The sequence below is a fragment of the Semicossyphus pulcher genome, unplaced genomic scaffold (genome assembly GCF_022749685.1).
Source record: "Semicossyphus pulcher isolate SPU_LCO1_2020_fin unplaced genomic scaffold, fSemPul1.0.p SCAF_12, whole genome shotgun sequence".
In the NCBI taxonomy this organism is placed as follows: domain Eukaryota; kingdom Metazoa; phylum Chordata; class Actinopteri; order Labriformes; family Labridae; genus Semicossyphus; species Semicossyphus pulcher.
This window is the reverse complement of record NW_027211626.1, coordinates 14,726,969-14,743,105: the sequence shown is the minus strand read 5'-3', so window position 1 is coordinate 14,743,105 and position 16,137 is coordinate 14,726,969. Positions and strand designations below refer to the sequence as shown.

The window sequence follows — 16,137 nt, the reverse complement described above, 5'->3', positions numbered from 1 at the left end:
GATTTTGTCCTGTACATGCTTCAGTGGTGTTTTTTTAATCAAGCCCTGGAAAAAGTAAACAAAGGCAGCGTGCAGTTAACCGCTTCATCTGACAGCTACCCCCCGCCAGCCATTTCAGGCATTAAAAATAAATATTTAGAAATAATCAATCTTGTTGCTGATGGACTGGTTTGCTTTTGTGGCTCATATAGAGGCATCAGAATTAATCTGAGTCTGTTTCATAACCAGTGAAAAACTCCTCACAGAAGCTTTAATTTTCAGGTGTAGGAAGCTGTGTGTTGAATTTAATAATTCAAGAACTACATTACCCAAAATTCTCAATGCACCAAGGTTTATAAATCGAGCGTTGATGCATCGCTCCGGTCTGCTCGCCCACACAAACCGTCCAATTTTCTCCCAGCAGTCGCATCCTGCCTGCCTGCCTGTTATAGTGCTACCGTTAGCTAGCCAATAAGGGAGTAGCAAGTCATTCTTACTGAGGAAATTCTATTTTGTTACCTCACTGTCATGTTATTTTGCTTAATAAGTCGCTAGGAAAATGAATTTGCGTTTTTTCCGTACCAACACGCCTCCTGAAAGACAACACTGTATCCGTAAAGTCTGCTTTTTCACTCCGACTTCGATAGCTGAACGGGTTTAGCAAGTCAGTTCGTTTTGACCAGCGAGTGTCTCATCTGTCCGCCGCTGCTGCTTCTGCTGCTGCTGCTCTGACGGGGAAGGATCTGGACAAAGCCCGTCCGATGTTGGACGGTAAAAATATCCACGGAACTCAAACATTTTTATTCGGGATTGTGAAATTGAGTTATCAAGCTGACCATATATCGTGAAAGTGCCCGGAATACGGTCTATTTTTGGAGGGCGCGAGTTTCGATCTCGCACCGAAGGAAGGAAGGGGTAGGGGGGTGTACGGAGAAGGAAGACCCGCAGAGAAGAAGGGACGTAGAGGGCGAAAATCCTGATGCCAGTGATGGCAAACGAGCCGATCATCCTAAACGTTTATGACATGGTAAGTAAAAGTTAGATCATGGTTAACAGAGACTTTGCGACTTTATCTTTGGCATATGGTTCAGTTGTTTTTGAGCATGTCAACAATGTCTGGACGGAGGGCCAAACTCCATTATTAAAAAAGGCAATTTATTGCTCCGTTACTTATCAGCACATGTTTAATATTAAAGTCAAAGAGTTAACATCTTTTTTCAAGTGACCATAAATCACTCTTCAACTCGGCATACATCCACAACACCAGGCTATGTTCGTTTTTATACGGTTTCACCTTTAGGATGTGGTTCAGGTCTTTGTGTCATCGGCTGTTTTCGAGGAAAATGTAGCATGAAACATGACAGGATAAGCTGGATACATTTTCTCTAGAAATAAATTGCTTTTGGAAAGGCCATTACTTTTTGGCTCGTTTAGTCTAAAACCCTCCATTCACACAGTACCAGAACTCATTTGTAAAAACAGTGTTTTCAAATGGAGCCAGGTATAGAAGCTCAAATACACAAGAATACACATTTTTAACTCATAGCTGACTCATAAGCTCCCGCTCACATATGAGAATTATACTGTAATACTTGGTTACCATATCAGGAGTGGAGCAAAAGTCCTTATTGGACTTCTTGAGCTGATGTTGTGAAAACATTTACAGTAGTTGGTAAAACATGGTGACCCGAAGGACTCAAACACCAGCAGTTTCCTTTAACATTTGTACAACCTTATCACTCTATAAAAAACAGTCATATTTTTAAGGATTCATTCACAAGGACAACTGTTAAATATAATAATCCTAACCAAACTGCAAATAAAGATCAAGTGCATTTAAACACAAACTGACAGTTTCACCCAGACTGCGTTTCTTACTGGAAGGGGAAAATATATTTCTCTTTGTAGTGGATTGAGGCAGAATTTGAGTCACTATGTTGTCACCATGTTGGAGTGAGTCAGGGAAAAGAGAGGGGGGGAGGAAATTGACTGATCTGTTGATGAATCATTGATTGATAAGGAGCCACTGGGGTGTACAGATTACACTTAAAATGGGAATTATCTTGATGATAGGGGTTATAAAACAGGCAGGGGCAGGGATAATATACACAGGCACCACCAAATGCATGCCATAAATGTTTAGCAGGCTTTCGTTCCTCATTTACAAGACATCCCCTTGTGTTTGTGTCCTTTCCACCTTGGAAAAATTCACAAGACATAAGCAGTATATTTATTTCTGGCTCAAGAAGAATATCCTCTCAATGTAGACAGGAGTATGTTTCTCCAGGGACTACCTTTCTTCTATTTTTGATCTGATTTATTGCTGTTGTGTTCCCTTTTAGCTGATGGTCAATATATCATTACAAGCCTGAGGTCAGATTGTTGAAGGCTGTTTAAAATAGATCGACACTGAAGGCTACAGAATAGAGTCCATTGACAATAGGCACAAGATGTTTTCTTGTAGATAAAGTAGTATTCTATCTTTAGTAGCACAACACAGTGTGAAATCAGGACTTGGCTTTAATAAGTACAATTCCTCCTACTCACTTCGTTCCTCCTTCTTTCCTAGTATCTCTCCTGCCTTCTTTCCTTCTATCCTTGTTTCCTCTTATCGTCTCCCCTCTGTCTGCTCTCCTCCCCCTCTTTCTTTCACTTCCCCATGTCTTTCACTTGACTTGCAGGCCACATTAGTTTCTTCTCCGTAAAGACCGAATGGCTTTTATCTCTGTCACACTTCCATTCATGTGAACGACTGCAGGGGCCTTGGCACACTTTCACACACTAAAAGGCTTACACACACACACACCTCCTGTTACATGAGATTTTTCTCTCCTGGTTTTACAGCTGATGTCTCCATTAAGGGTTAAGATTTGCAGTGTGAATCTGACATTGTTAAAGTGATAGACAGATAGTGAGTCAGTGCATTAAACTTATTAAAATAATTTTGTGGTTCCTGCTCGTGCATGCAGACAGACTCACACACCCATGCATATTTCTGGTGTTTGCTGCTGTGGGAACAAGATTTTGGCTCGTTTGCAGCATTGTTATAGTGTTCATTGAAAACAATGGGATTATTGAGTCCAGTCATTCATTCCTCCACTTGAAACACTTCCTCTGTGTATTGATTTAGCTGCTCTCACTTGAGTACTGTAGGAAAAGTGACTCACTGACTGCTGGGGATTAAGGCTGCTGGACTGACTACATGCTCACTGGTAGACTTCCTGTCAGAGGTTTGTTAATTAACTGGTGGAATTTTGACATATAGGTAATTGAATTCACATGATAATTAGTTAGCTGACTAGTTGAGTTACTTTGTGGCAGCCCTTGACTCTTGGTTGACAAGGGTCAAAGGTTTGGTTTGATTTTTGGAAACATTTATTGGCTTTCTTGCCCAGAATCACATGATTAGATTGATGCTGCCTTTATGTCTGAATGCAAAATATGTAGGCTAGCTACATTTGTAGGAAGTTACTGCACCTCACCACGTTTTTTTGCAGGCAGCACCCACAACCTCAATTTCAGAGCCCTTCTAACCGCCATTTACTGTTGCTAGGTTATGACAGATGTTTGGCTGCACTTCCGCTTCACTCGGTAGTGACACTAGTGTTTGATGTGAAACACAGTCTGTTTTAAATTGCTTTTGTTCGAGGAAATTTTTCAAAGAACATATAAAAACAATGGAAAGGAGTCATATCCTGGCATTAGCAGCAGCTAGAGACCTGGAGAAAACCTTCTCCTCTGCCATCATGTTGACAAAGTTGATATCTCAAGTCCCGCCCCTTCTTGATTTTGATTGGTTGGTGAGGGAGAAATGACATTGACGAACGCAGCGGTGTTCTAAAAGTTTAACTATTTTCAACTGAGAGCGCTGCGACAGCGACAAACAACACCAGACGCTGAGGGCGTTTTTACGCTGAGCGCTGGAAACACTGAACTGCATCGGTTTTGTACAGAAAATAGACGCTGCCAACGCCTTTAATGGACACAGGCCCTTAATCACAATTTTTTAACGATATAATAAACATACCGTACGTACAGTTGTAGGTACAGTATTGCTCGGTTATAGTCTCTAAAGGTGTTGGGAAAGTGAAATACAAACAAAGAAGTCCTCATTTAATAACACACCTGCAACATCAAAGGCTTATTAGACTGATCAGCAGTTTAACTCTTCTGAGGCGGTAAACAATATGGCTGCATCAATAAGTCAGTTAGTCCATCGGGATACCGAGGGTCCCCTATCCAATGTCCTTAAGCCCACGGTCACATCTTCTCATGTCCCGTTTTGTCGGTCAACCAATCCAAAACATGAAATGTAAAATTTCTTATCGGAACTTGCTTCAAAAATAACTTCAATGATGAATACATTTAGGAAAATATAAATAAATGGCTTGCAAAAATAGGACGATTTACCCAGAAACAAGCTAAAATGAGCTGTTGTTTCCATGTGACCCAACATGGGGGTGTTGTTGAAGTCAATGAGGCTGTTTGAGAGTCAGAACAGGGCCTTATTTATCGGCTGAATGAATGGTAGAGTAACTGGTTCGGTGACTGGCTGTTTGTCTAAGTCAACAGTAAACTGTAAAGATCAGATAATGGCAGAGGTCAAGACGCGTAGCAGGAGCCCACCTCCGTCTCAGATGCCATGTGGTTTAAATGAGATACTGATCATTTATTAAGTCAGAAAAACTGAAGAAAAGACAAACTCCTCTTTCCCTCTGAGGATCAATACTGTCATGTGACTTTCAGGAATAACTGTACAGACATACACCCCCCTCACCACTGCCACTCTCTCTCCTCTCCCTCTCCCCATTGTCTTCGGTTCCCCCGGCCGTCCTGCTCCCATCTCTGCTAAGTGGATTTCCTGGCCAGCTCTGAGTGCCTAAGCGCGCTGCTCTAATGAGACAGCATTATCTGCACACCACCTGTCTGCCTGCCAGCCAGCACTGTGGTCTGCTGTGTCTGTGTGTAGTTAGTGTGAGACGACGTATCGCGGTAATAGGTTTAACAGCGTCTCGTTGTCAGAGACTGTGCAGAGCAAGTTGTGGATGCTGCTATGGATCAATTAATCAATCCAGTCCTCTACCGTCTAGTTTACACAGTGCTGGGTGCTTAGATAAGGGAGGAGTAAGTTAGAAGTGTGCTGTTTTGCAGTATTATTTCTGCAGCCACTGCTAGTGTGGATTCATGTAGCAAAGGGATTGCAGCAAATGCATGTTTAATGTAAGAAAATCTGCACATAAAACACTGTTTAGTCTAGTTTTTGCATCAGCCGACTGGAGTCATCATCAACTTGGAATCTATGTTTTCAGTAGACTCTTGTTGTCTTTAATTCATTCATAAACAAACTCACTGTTGTGCGCTTCCACACACACACACACACTCAGGCCGCCTCTCTGTGCTGTGGAGGAGGAAGGTTTTAACCACCTCTGAAGTAATGAAGGAAAAGATAAGACTCTTGTTTCACCACTGAGGAGGGGGAGTAGCGTACTAAACTAGCAGATTAGCTCACTTAAAATATTTTCACACACGCACACCCAGCGGCTGCTTTTGCATCTACGTGTTTGGCCATCTCTGACACCCTACTCAGAGCGATTAAAACAGCAGAATATGCTTAAATTTATGTTTAACTTTTATCTTAAACTTCAATGCTGTTGTGGATTCTTAGAGTTTCGAGTTTTCTGGACAGCTTCCACCTAAAGCTCTCGCGTCTTAAAAATAGCCCTGGATTGAAGATTGAAGCAGTGAGGAAAAGCTCCCACACTCTGTTTCTGAACTTCTTGGCAGCAAAGACGTTTCCTCAGAATCAGCTATTGTAGAAACAAATGCCTGTTGTTCCTGCACTTCGAGAGAAAAGCACAAAGACGTAACTCGCTCATACAGGAATGTAAAATCCTTAGTGTGGGATCAGCTGATAGAAATTCTCTCTGCAGGAAAAAGGAACTCTGCCAGTGGCAGTGTAAGAAAAAACATGTTGAGATTTTGTGCTCTAGTGGTTTTTGGACCTCTGGGATTGTCAACAACACGATTAATCTAAATGTGATGGGCTGGTCACTTTGATAAATCCTGATCAATCCCACAGTCTGCCCTTTGATTTGGGTTCATTTAAGTGGAACCTGAAAGAGGATTCCTGCAGATGTTTTCTTTTGTGTGCAACATTTGAACCATATGTAGGTCAGGAAACAGATTTACTCTGCAGTGGGGAACCGTGGGATGAAATGCAAGAAAACCATGTGTGTGTATTTTTGATTACCAGGAATTGAAACGCAGTTATCCAAGTAATTAAAGATGAATTTCACACTAGCGATAATCGGTAATTATGAGAGCACTCTTCCCATTGGCTCCTTTTGTCACGGTTCTAACTCTTGATTTTCCTCGCTTTCATTTGTAAACTGTTTGCCTTCATCTGAGCGTCGAATTTGTTTCTTTTTCTTTGGATTTTCACTTATTTTTGAAGTTGTATCTGTAGTCATCGATCTTTTCTTTGTTTGTTCAGCCATAGTAGATTACTGTTTACTCCCAACACTTGCAGAGAACGAAAAAGCAGCCGCGTAGCTCCGCCTACCCTCTCTGGCAGACCAACCACTGCTGGGTGATGGAAAACGCGCCACTAACTGGGCGCCGCTTGTGATTTTTTTTCCACGAATGGCGCCACAGACACCCAGTTCATAAAAATACTATATGCTGCAAATGCAAAGGCTTTCATCAGTGGGCCATAGGCTCAGTCACCATTGTGTTAACTCATTCGGCGATAGATAGTGACTTAACAGTTATTTACATGCTAGTAAATGTTACTTTAGCTACACAGGCGTCTTTCCTTGGCTCACTTATCATACCTGCTCTGTGTGCAAACAGCCAGAGGGTGACACAGTGTCCTCATCACCTCAATGATCACAGTTTGAGAAACTGTTATCTGCCGTCTGCAGAAGGGACTATTTGCAATGCAGATGTGTGGCTGAGAGCGCCAGCTCTGCCACAGCTACATGTGTGCAGCTACAAACTGTATGTGCGTAACACTTTACAGGAAGTATGAGAATAGTTTTAAAGTAGCTTGCTGTGGTTTCAGTCTGAAAGTCTGCCTGTGCACAGTACATGATATCCACACTAGAGATAGACCGATATGGTTTTTTCAGGGCCGATACCAATACTGATTATTAGTAGTCAAGGAGGCCGATAACCGATATTTGGTGTCAATATTCTTTTGCAGTAAAAGTGAAAATATTGGCCTCAAAATTTTGAATAATACAAACTCCAACACTTAACTTCATTTAAATGCCTTTAAGCATGTTTATTATACAAACAAACAAAAAGGGTCAGCAGCATCTCTTATAAAGTTAACTGAAAATTTAATTAAATAACTTCCTGAAGTTTTATAAAGTAAATGAAACAAAGTTAAATAAAATTTGCAAAGAAATGAACTTTTTCTCCTCTCCGCCGTGTGTGTGAGCACTCTGCATGCACAGCTTTCTCTGCTGATTGGCTGTTACCCGTGCCATGGCTCTGCGTGTAACCAATCAGTGCTGTGGGTGGGACAATGCTGGAGACAGAGTAGTGACTGCAGACAGAGAGGCGCGGCTGCATCAGAGCCAAAATAACCCAGTTTTAAATGGATCTCTTATCTGCCGTCGGATTTAAAAAAAAAGGCTGATGCCGATATGCGTCAAAATGCCGAATATCGGCCTGGTCTGTCCCTAATCCACACTGACTGATGTTGCTCCTGTGCTGGAAGAAAACCTTTGTTTGACCTGTCATTATCAATCACCTGACACTCACTAGGGCTGAAATGAAGTCAATAAATTTATATGGCAATACAGAAGTATCCCAGGGATACCGTCAGTCCTTAAGTTTGTCAGACATAGGATAAGGGTTTAGCACTCAGTCTGTGTGCAGCTTTTCTAGAGAGGCAACTGATCCAAACGCTGCTCAGGTCAAATATTTCTTTTCATTGTGGTTGATGAAAATATCTCCAAATATATTTTAGACTGATTGAGTTATTATTAAGCCTCCAAAGATGTCAAATCAAGCTCTCTCTCCGCGCTCCATCCTCTGTGATAAAGATCTTTTTCACACCAGTGAACTCCGCCTAGCAACAGCCCGACCAATCGCCCTGTAGCCTCAGGATATTACAGACACACCACTGAAAAGACGGATGGTAATGTGAGATTATTGTGCTGCAATTATTGATTTTGTGCGTCCCAGTCTTTTTGTAGTCTGTTATTGTCTGTGTGTGTAAGAGATCTTTTATTATATGTGATTCTCCTGTGCTGAGTGATGCAATGATTCAGTACAACGAGACAATTAGAGAATGGAAACCACATAGAGCAGTGACTTTCTTCCTGTGTCAGCGTTTAAGTTTGTATTACAGCTTTTGGTACAGCGAGGCATGATGAGATTTCAAGCAGGACTCGAACACAGTTATTGCTTCTGCAACTGTGATGTCGATTCGGTCTGAAGCATTAAGAAGCACAAACACCAAATGTTATAGACCAAACAACGTATTGATTAATCGTGAAAAGAATTGACAGAATAATATAGTCGGTTGGCCTGATTATATTTTTATATTTATTTATTTGTATTTTGTATTTGTCTTTATTCAATTTTATTTATCTTTATTTTATTTTTTATTGTTTCTATTTTTTTTTAACGTATTTTAGTTAATTTAATTTAATGTATTAATTTATCTTTATTTATATCTATTTATTTATATACATATATCTCATTAGCATTTACTGCAACTAGTTGACTACTGACCATTTTGGTACTAGTAAACATTTCTAGCCTTGCTAGTTACCATAATACCCTGCCTAATACTACACATTTTTCTAACCCCTACTAGACAACTAGTGAACATTTGGAGCCTCACTAGTTAACTTGTAAGGTCCATAAAACCATCACTACTGTAACTAGTGGTGATTCTGGCTCTAACTAGTTAACTAGTAAACATTTTGAACCTCTCCAATTAACTAAAGACCCTAACTAGTGTTACTAGCGGACATTTCGGACGAATAAACTACTAAATATTTCAGCCTAACTAGTTAACTAGCAATGTCAAAACCTCTCTCGCTAGTATAACTAGCGGATATTTTGGCCCTTACTAGGTAACATATCAGAGCTTTTGCTGTCTACTAGTTACCTAGTACGGCTTTCAGCGTTCACCCAGTGCTGTCAAAGACAAGACCTAGTGTAGGAAACTGACACTTTCTATCAGGGATGTGGAACATACGGGCTTCCATATGCCTGTTATTTACTTTGTGTCTGTCTGTGTCCTCAGTACTGGATCAATGAGTTTACCAGCACTCTGGGCATCGGTGTCTTCCACTCAGGGATTGAGGTCTATGGAAGAGGTAAGATTACCCAGAAATATGACACCACATGTATCAGGTGACTTCATGCCTGTGGATGATGTTACAGAATGAAGCCTCTGTTTGGTCTGGCTTAAATTGTCTGTAATTGTTATTTAGCAAAAGAAGATGCTTGTTGTATCCAGACTGATCACTGCTTAAATGTGTGTTTACATGTTTTGTGAATGTGTTTGTTTTCAGAGTTTGCATATGGCGGACACCCATACCCATTCTCAGGGATCTTTGAGATTTCACCAGGTGACGCAACTGAACTCGGCGAGACTTTTAAGTTCAAGTAAGTGCGGGATGTGTGGTGTTCACGTGCACTGAATTACAGGTATACATGTGACTGTCTGTTGCCAACTCAGTCAGTTATTCAGCCTGTCAGCACTTGGCCGGACAGCTCTCAACAAGCAAGCAAGATAATTGTCGGATATTGAATCAGTCTGTCTGTTTAATAGTGACTGTGTGTTTTAGGTAGTCATTGTCCAACCAGTCTGTTCATCAGTGAATCAGTCCCACAGTCAGAAGTTCAGTCAACGCTCTGTTAGTCTTACTCAGTCTGCTTGCTGCTTTGCTCAATAGTCAGTGAGCCAGCCTTTAAACTTGTGAGTCAACTCGTTTAAGTGCACTTAAGTAACCGTGTTAAAGTCGGCAATTTAAAATTAGGTGATTTCTTAAATACTCGCTGTGTTTAGGGAAATGAATGACGGACAAACACGTTTAACAACATAGAAAAACACTGAATTATCTTTTTTGAAACCTTGCCTTTGTTTATCTATGAAAGCTGCTAACAAACAGGGTACAAAGCTGCTTTATTTTAGGGATTTCATGTTAAGACTAAACATCCTTACACTTCACAAGAAGAAGAAAACCATGTTATAGAATCAGGGTAGGAGATCAGAGGGTTTCCCCTGCCATACATCCCCTTGAAAGCTCAGGTTTCTTTACTTATATACACACAACTGGGTTTCTTATTTAGGCGTTTTACATGTATGCATTAGAGAGAGACCAAAGACAGGGAAGGTTTCGTCTAAATAAGATCATTTCCAGCACTGAAAATCTGGCTGTGTGTTCAGTTTGTACGAGAGAAGTCTGATGAGATCACTGACCTGCAGCGTGTTCTCTGATTACCTGTGTAACCTGGTTTCTCTGAGTAACCTGGAGCATGCAAACATACTGCGTCATCTAGTCAGCCCGTCTTAAGTGCTGGATACACTCTTACTCTTACACCTCAGCTGAACAATACAACAGACATTTTGATGCCAAGCACCATGGGCATTTAATAGTGTTTACGTCATCATGAGTTATCCACTGAACTAAGGAGGACCAGTCAGTCAAATAATCATCGTCCAACAGTCACTCTGTAAGCAAATCATTAATTTGCTCTCTGTGTAAATCAGAGAGACCAGGCCTTTTCTGTGTATCCAGTCAGCTGACATCTTCCTGTAATGAGGGCCGCTGGTTAGAAAGATTATTAAACAAGTAAATAGATGGGGGGCAGAAAGAGAAGAGCATGTGACGAGCTTTAATGATTTCACACTTTTTTCCTGATGGTTTGTGGCAGCTGACTTGTGTTAGGAAGACAGAGTGAGTGATAACAGAAGATTGGGTGGAAAAATCTTTGATAAATGTTTCTAATATTTTTTGATCCTGCGTGAGTATGAGGTGAACAAAAACAGATTTTTACTGCAGTTGCATCAGAGTCTGTTGTGGTGGTGAGACATCAGGGCACCCAGTCAGTTCAATACTTTTTAGGACTCCCACAATCAGCCCAGAGTCTGTGCTTCTGTGTGTTTGTGTGTCTACCCTGAGCTAACTGTGCTGCTGTGTATTACTTCTGCTCTAGTTGATCTGCCCTGTGGCTTTACACAGGCTCAGCTTGGCACACATACACACACTCTCTAGCACAGGCACACTTGCTGTCTCCATGCAGGCCACTAGACTAGAAGTATGGATCATTGGGACAAATGCCCGCATATCCGTCGCTGCGATGTCGCTTTGCCAAATGAAAAAAGAACCATGTGTTCACCCAATGTAGGAATGCACGACAGTGCAATCTTTGCCAATATCTGATGCTGATATATTCCAATTTGGCCAAATGGATACCAATATGGACGTATGCACTTATTTTTTTCACTGTATTTTTGAGAACCAATACCTGCAGTGAAAACATATGATTAAGCCTATTCTTATAGGGACGGCCCACAGGCATTTGCAGTCGCAAGATACAATGTTTGCACGCTCACTGGGCAAAATAAGGCAACTAATTTAACTATGGTAGCATGTAAAACTTTTTTTAAAAATGTATTGTTATTTTTTAGATAACAATATAATAGTTATAATCCCATATCAGGCCCATATTGGCTGATGATATCAAGAGACGGACATACTGGTCAGGCTGTAAGTATGATTCCTAAGTCTGGCGACAAAGGCACAACGTTATTCGATGTACGACACATCTGGACTGCGGTAGAATTTTTGTTAACTATAGCCGCCTTCCCACTGGTCAAAAAACACCTGCTAACACCTGCCGTTTTTGCTTAGTGGGAAATCGGCATTCAGACTCGGGTCATATGACTCTGCAGTAGACCCAGGTATTTATCGCCTCGGCTCTGACTGGCATTGATGGGAACACAAAACCCGTGTGGACACATTAATCTCCGCCCCCTTTCCGGCATGATGCTAAGCTCCGGCAGTAACTTCTGCGACTCCTTGTCATCTCAGCTACAAATTCCGCCCGTCTCCATCCAAAAAGTGCTCGAACATCGTTCCAAATTTGTCGGCGCCGAGTTTGATAAACAGACTGAATGAGCAATAGATACACTAAAGATCTAACCACTGTAACGTCTTCACTGTTTACTAACGCGTTTGTGACGTCAAACGGTAACACAGCAGAGAAGAGACAGAAAGGAGTATACGCCACTGGCAATGGGAACAGAGACAATCAGCCTCTATAAGCAGGTCTTCCCGGGTCTGAAAAACCTGCGTCAACACGCTAATTTCAGTGGGAAAGGGGTATATGAGAAAACTGGTGAATGCCCCAATGTGCAACCTAAGAACAAACGTGTCTGAATTTGTGGTTCATTCTCACATGCCACTGATTGATTTTGCAAAGTAGGTTTAGACCAACTGCCTGGAAGTTTTCCTTATTGTGTGGTCAGTGAGTAATGATATGTAGTAACACTCGCCTCCACCCCCCCACCCCCCCTGCAGAGAAGCCATAGTGTTGGGCAGCACAGACTTCACAGAGGAGGATGTGGAGCGCATCGTGGAGGAGATGGGGAAGGAGTACAAAGGAAACGCCTACCACCTCATGCACAAGAACTGCAACCACTTCTCCTCAGCACTGTCAGAGGTATGTGCGCACACACGAGTTAGGACACACACACATACACTGTACAGCAATGCACCATTTTGGCTGTTCAGCTGAATGTGCCTGGCATGATGTGCAGAAAGAAAACTACAGTCTATTAAATATCCAGGTCATGGTTTTGTTTCCTGTACTTGAACTGTGTGAGTGTGTGTGTGGGGGTGTGTCTGACTGAGCGTGTGTGTGTGTGTGTGTGTGTGTGTCTGACTGAGTGTGTGTGTGCTTTCAATCGGCTTAGCCTAGTGTGACTAATGAGCAGGGAGTCTTACAGTTACCATCTACCACTGAGATGGGGATTAGGACACACTGATACAAGCCCGGACACGCAGAGCCAGCTGGCAAACACTCACACACACACACACACACAACCTACACTAATAACACACACACATACATTCATACTAACCACATGTAAAGATACTCTAAAAGACAAATACAAAAATGCAGACGAATTTGAAGTAATCAAATTGAAGTTTTGCTTTAATTTCCAAATGTATTGTTGTGTATATGTTTTGTTCTGTCTCTTGAGAATTTTCTGTTGAGTTTAACGTATTTAAAAGGCCTATCTGGGTAAGGACTTAGCCTAGGCTCAATCTGGGAACCCATCGGCTAATGTATCAGTTTGCAGCTTATTGTACTGCCCTCAAGTGCTCAAAAATATGTCTAAATGTATCTTCAAAGAGACTTTTGTAGAAGAAGTTTTTAAAAAGATATTTTTCCGCCTGTTAATCAGTTATTTTTAGCATTACTCGTGCTGATGTACTGCTCATGATAGTAATTTGAAGGTTTGTTATTCGAGTGTAAAGCTCGAAAACAAATGACTGCATCATGAATTCTGCAGCTAAAGCTTCATTACGTCAGCCAAACACTACGCCAGGTTCTTCTTCTGAATCGGCTGTTTTTAACGTGACTCCTCTCCCTGTTTTGGCTGTGCTCCTCTGCGAGAGCATCTGCGTAGTCTTGATGCAGAGAGAGCCTGGCTGATTTGCATTTTAGAGCCTGGATTTTTTTTCCTGTCAAAACACACTCGTCTCTGAAGGAGGTGAGGAATCTTGATTGCTGGCAAACCTTAAAACAGTTGCTGCAGCATAAACAAAGCCGACAAAGATACATCATCTGTTGTCTCCATATGGCACGGCGCAACAAGCTTAATTCTTTCTAAGACATTTTTGTGGTTAAAAGCTAGATCTATTGCTGCTGTCTCCTCGTGAAACTTAAAAGACAGACTATCAGCAGATTTGGCGAATGTTCTTATAAAAGCATAATAAAGCCTGGACTGGGAATTACTGACTTTCTTGGAAGCCACTGGTCTCGTAATGCTGCACTTTAACTGATGGAGCTAAGTGATTATAATTAGACCTTACGTCGACAGTGTTGCTGCCTGTGCCTGCAGGCTCGTCTGTTAAGGGAAGAAGAGATGAGAGCGAAAAATCCACCAGAGACTCTAAAGGTCTTCCCTCAAGCAGACTTCCTCACTTATGAGCAGCTGGTACTTACAGTAGATGAATATGTTGCTACCATGCAGGCATATGGAGTTTCTGGAATGTATTTTTAGGACATAGAAAGGAATTCAGTGTACAATTCCTTACAATTCCCAATTCCTCACAAGAAAATGGAATTACTAATTTTCTTTTGATTTATTCTTAAATATTTTTTTCTCATTGACACACGTTTTGTTCAAGTTAATTTAAACATTTATTTACACTTTATAAAGTCAGCCTTTCATGTTCCGAGGGCCATATGAGAGTTGATGTGGAGATGGAAAATTATTATTCATCCATGTAATAGCGATACATGTTCCAACATAGAGGCCACATTGACGACACAAGTTTGATGTCTTGGTTCAAAGAGCAGAACTGATATGCAACCTTGCAGGATAAGTCTGGTTACACACAGTACATCAATCCCTGTAGTGTTCTTTTTCTTATCTTTGACAAGCCTGCAATACAGTCCTAGTATCACACAACTACACAACATGTAGAGGACATCTTTACATACTGTGACTGCCGTCAGTTTGAGTGTGCATGTGTAACGGTTGCAATGAACCACACATTAACAGTTACTTTTGCGCTCCAACACGCCATTTATTCTTATAACAGAAGCATGTCAGGTCTCTCACTGCCACATTTGTTGTAAAAAGCTCCAGAAATTGCTAAAACAATGAAAGAAATAATTAAGCTAACTTTTGGTTACTAAGATACATAACGGAGATTGATGACGAAGCTAAAATTAAGCTAGCAAAGCCTTATAACGCGTTGAATTGAAATCGCTCGAAACGTAACCGATATCATCACAAAAGTTTTGACATTAAGTTTGGAAGTTCTCTTAAAAATACCACATGCTGAAATGACACTTTTACCGACAATAACAAAATAACTTTTGACGTTTCTTATTACTAATCAACATACAACGAGGACAGGATACAGCAGACCGGTGACAGAATGAGGGGCGCACATGTCAAGTCTGCAGGAGCCCAGTAGAGGGCGCTCACGTTACACAAAACATACCGGTCCATGAGGGGAACTTGGAAAGAATACATTATAAACAACATTGACACAATAAATTGATTAAATAATGGCAATTGGAATTATAAACACTGCTGTGTAATATATAGTCAGCCCATAACTATTTAAAAAAGGGAATTATTTACCTGTAGAAGCTTGTGAATGCTCCAATAACAACTTCTGTCTCTCTTCCTCACCAGATCCTGTGTGGCAGGGAGATCCCTCGCTGGGTTAACCGCCTGGCCTACTTCAGCTCCTGCGTGCCGTTCCTCCAGAGCTGCCTGCCCAAAGAGTGGCTGACCCCCGCTGCCTTACAGTCCAGCGTCAGCCAGGAGCTGCACGGAGCGGGAGAGCTGGAGGAGGCAGAGGACGCTGCTGCCACAGCCTCTCTGGCGTCCATGTCGCCCTGCTCGCCCTCATCCTCCTCCAGCCCCACCTCCTTCCCTCGTCATTCACGCCACCAGCCCCGCCGGTAGAAGCTGCTGGGAAACTTGAGGCTAGACTTGTGGTTACAGAGACTGTCAGGTAGCGGAACACCTGCAACAACAGGAAGAATCCTGTCAGAGTCCTCGAGCAAGGCACTGAACTGCTGCCTGCTCTTGGTAAGAACGTCAGGCTTCTATAGTGATACAGAGAAGAGGAAGGGTTTTTCCTCGTGCTGCTGACAGACGCAGGATCATCTCTCAGTGGATATGGCGGGTGGATTCTGACATCAGATCCAACATCCAGACTAGTTCACTTCAAGCTGCTTTCATTATTTTACTAGGCAACTGGCACTGCTGCAAGGAAGCAAGGACAGTTGACTGCCAAGTTTTTTATAATTTACCAGCCACATGCAGATTTCCCCAGCAGTTAGTTGGTGGATGGTGCTAATTTTTTAGTTTTAGTTTATGAACATGACCCCACACCAGAGGAGTGACATTTTAACATGTTACATGTGAGG

The 16,137-nt window shown here is 41.8% G+C and overlaps 1 protein-coding gene across 1 annotated transcript; it reads left to right on the top strand.

Moving 5' to 3' along the window:
• The first annotated feature begins 429 nt into the window (after window positions 1–429).
• On the top strand, window positions 430–15,684 carry desi2 (desumoylating isopeptidase 2). The gene is made up of 5 exons (XM_069658594.1): window positions 430–1,006; window positions 9,248–9,320; window positions 9,519–9,612; window positions 12,534–12,675; window positions 15,395–15,684. The coding sequence occupies exons 1-5, from the start codon at window positions 959–961 to the stop codon at window positions 15,668–15,670; spliced, it is 633 nt and encodes a 210-aa protein (XP_069514695.1). The 5' UTR covers window positions 430–958; the 3' UTR covers window positions 15,671–15,684.
• Window positions 15,685–16,137: the final 453 nt, after the last annotated feature.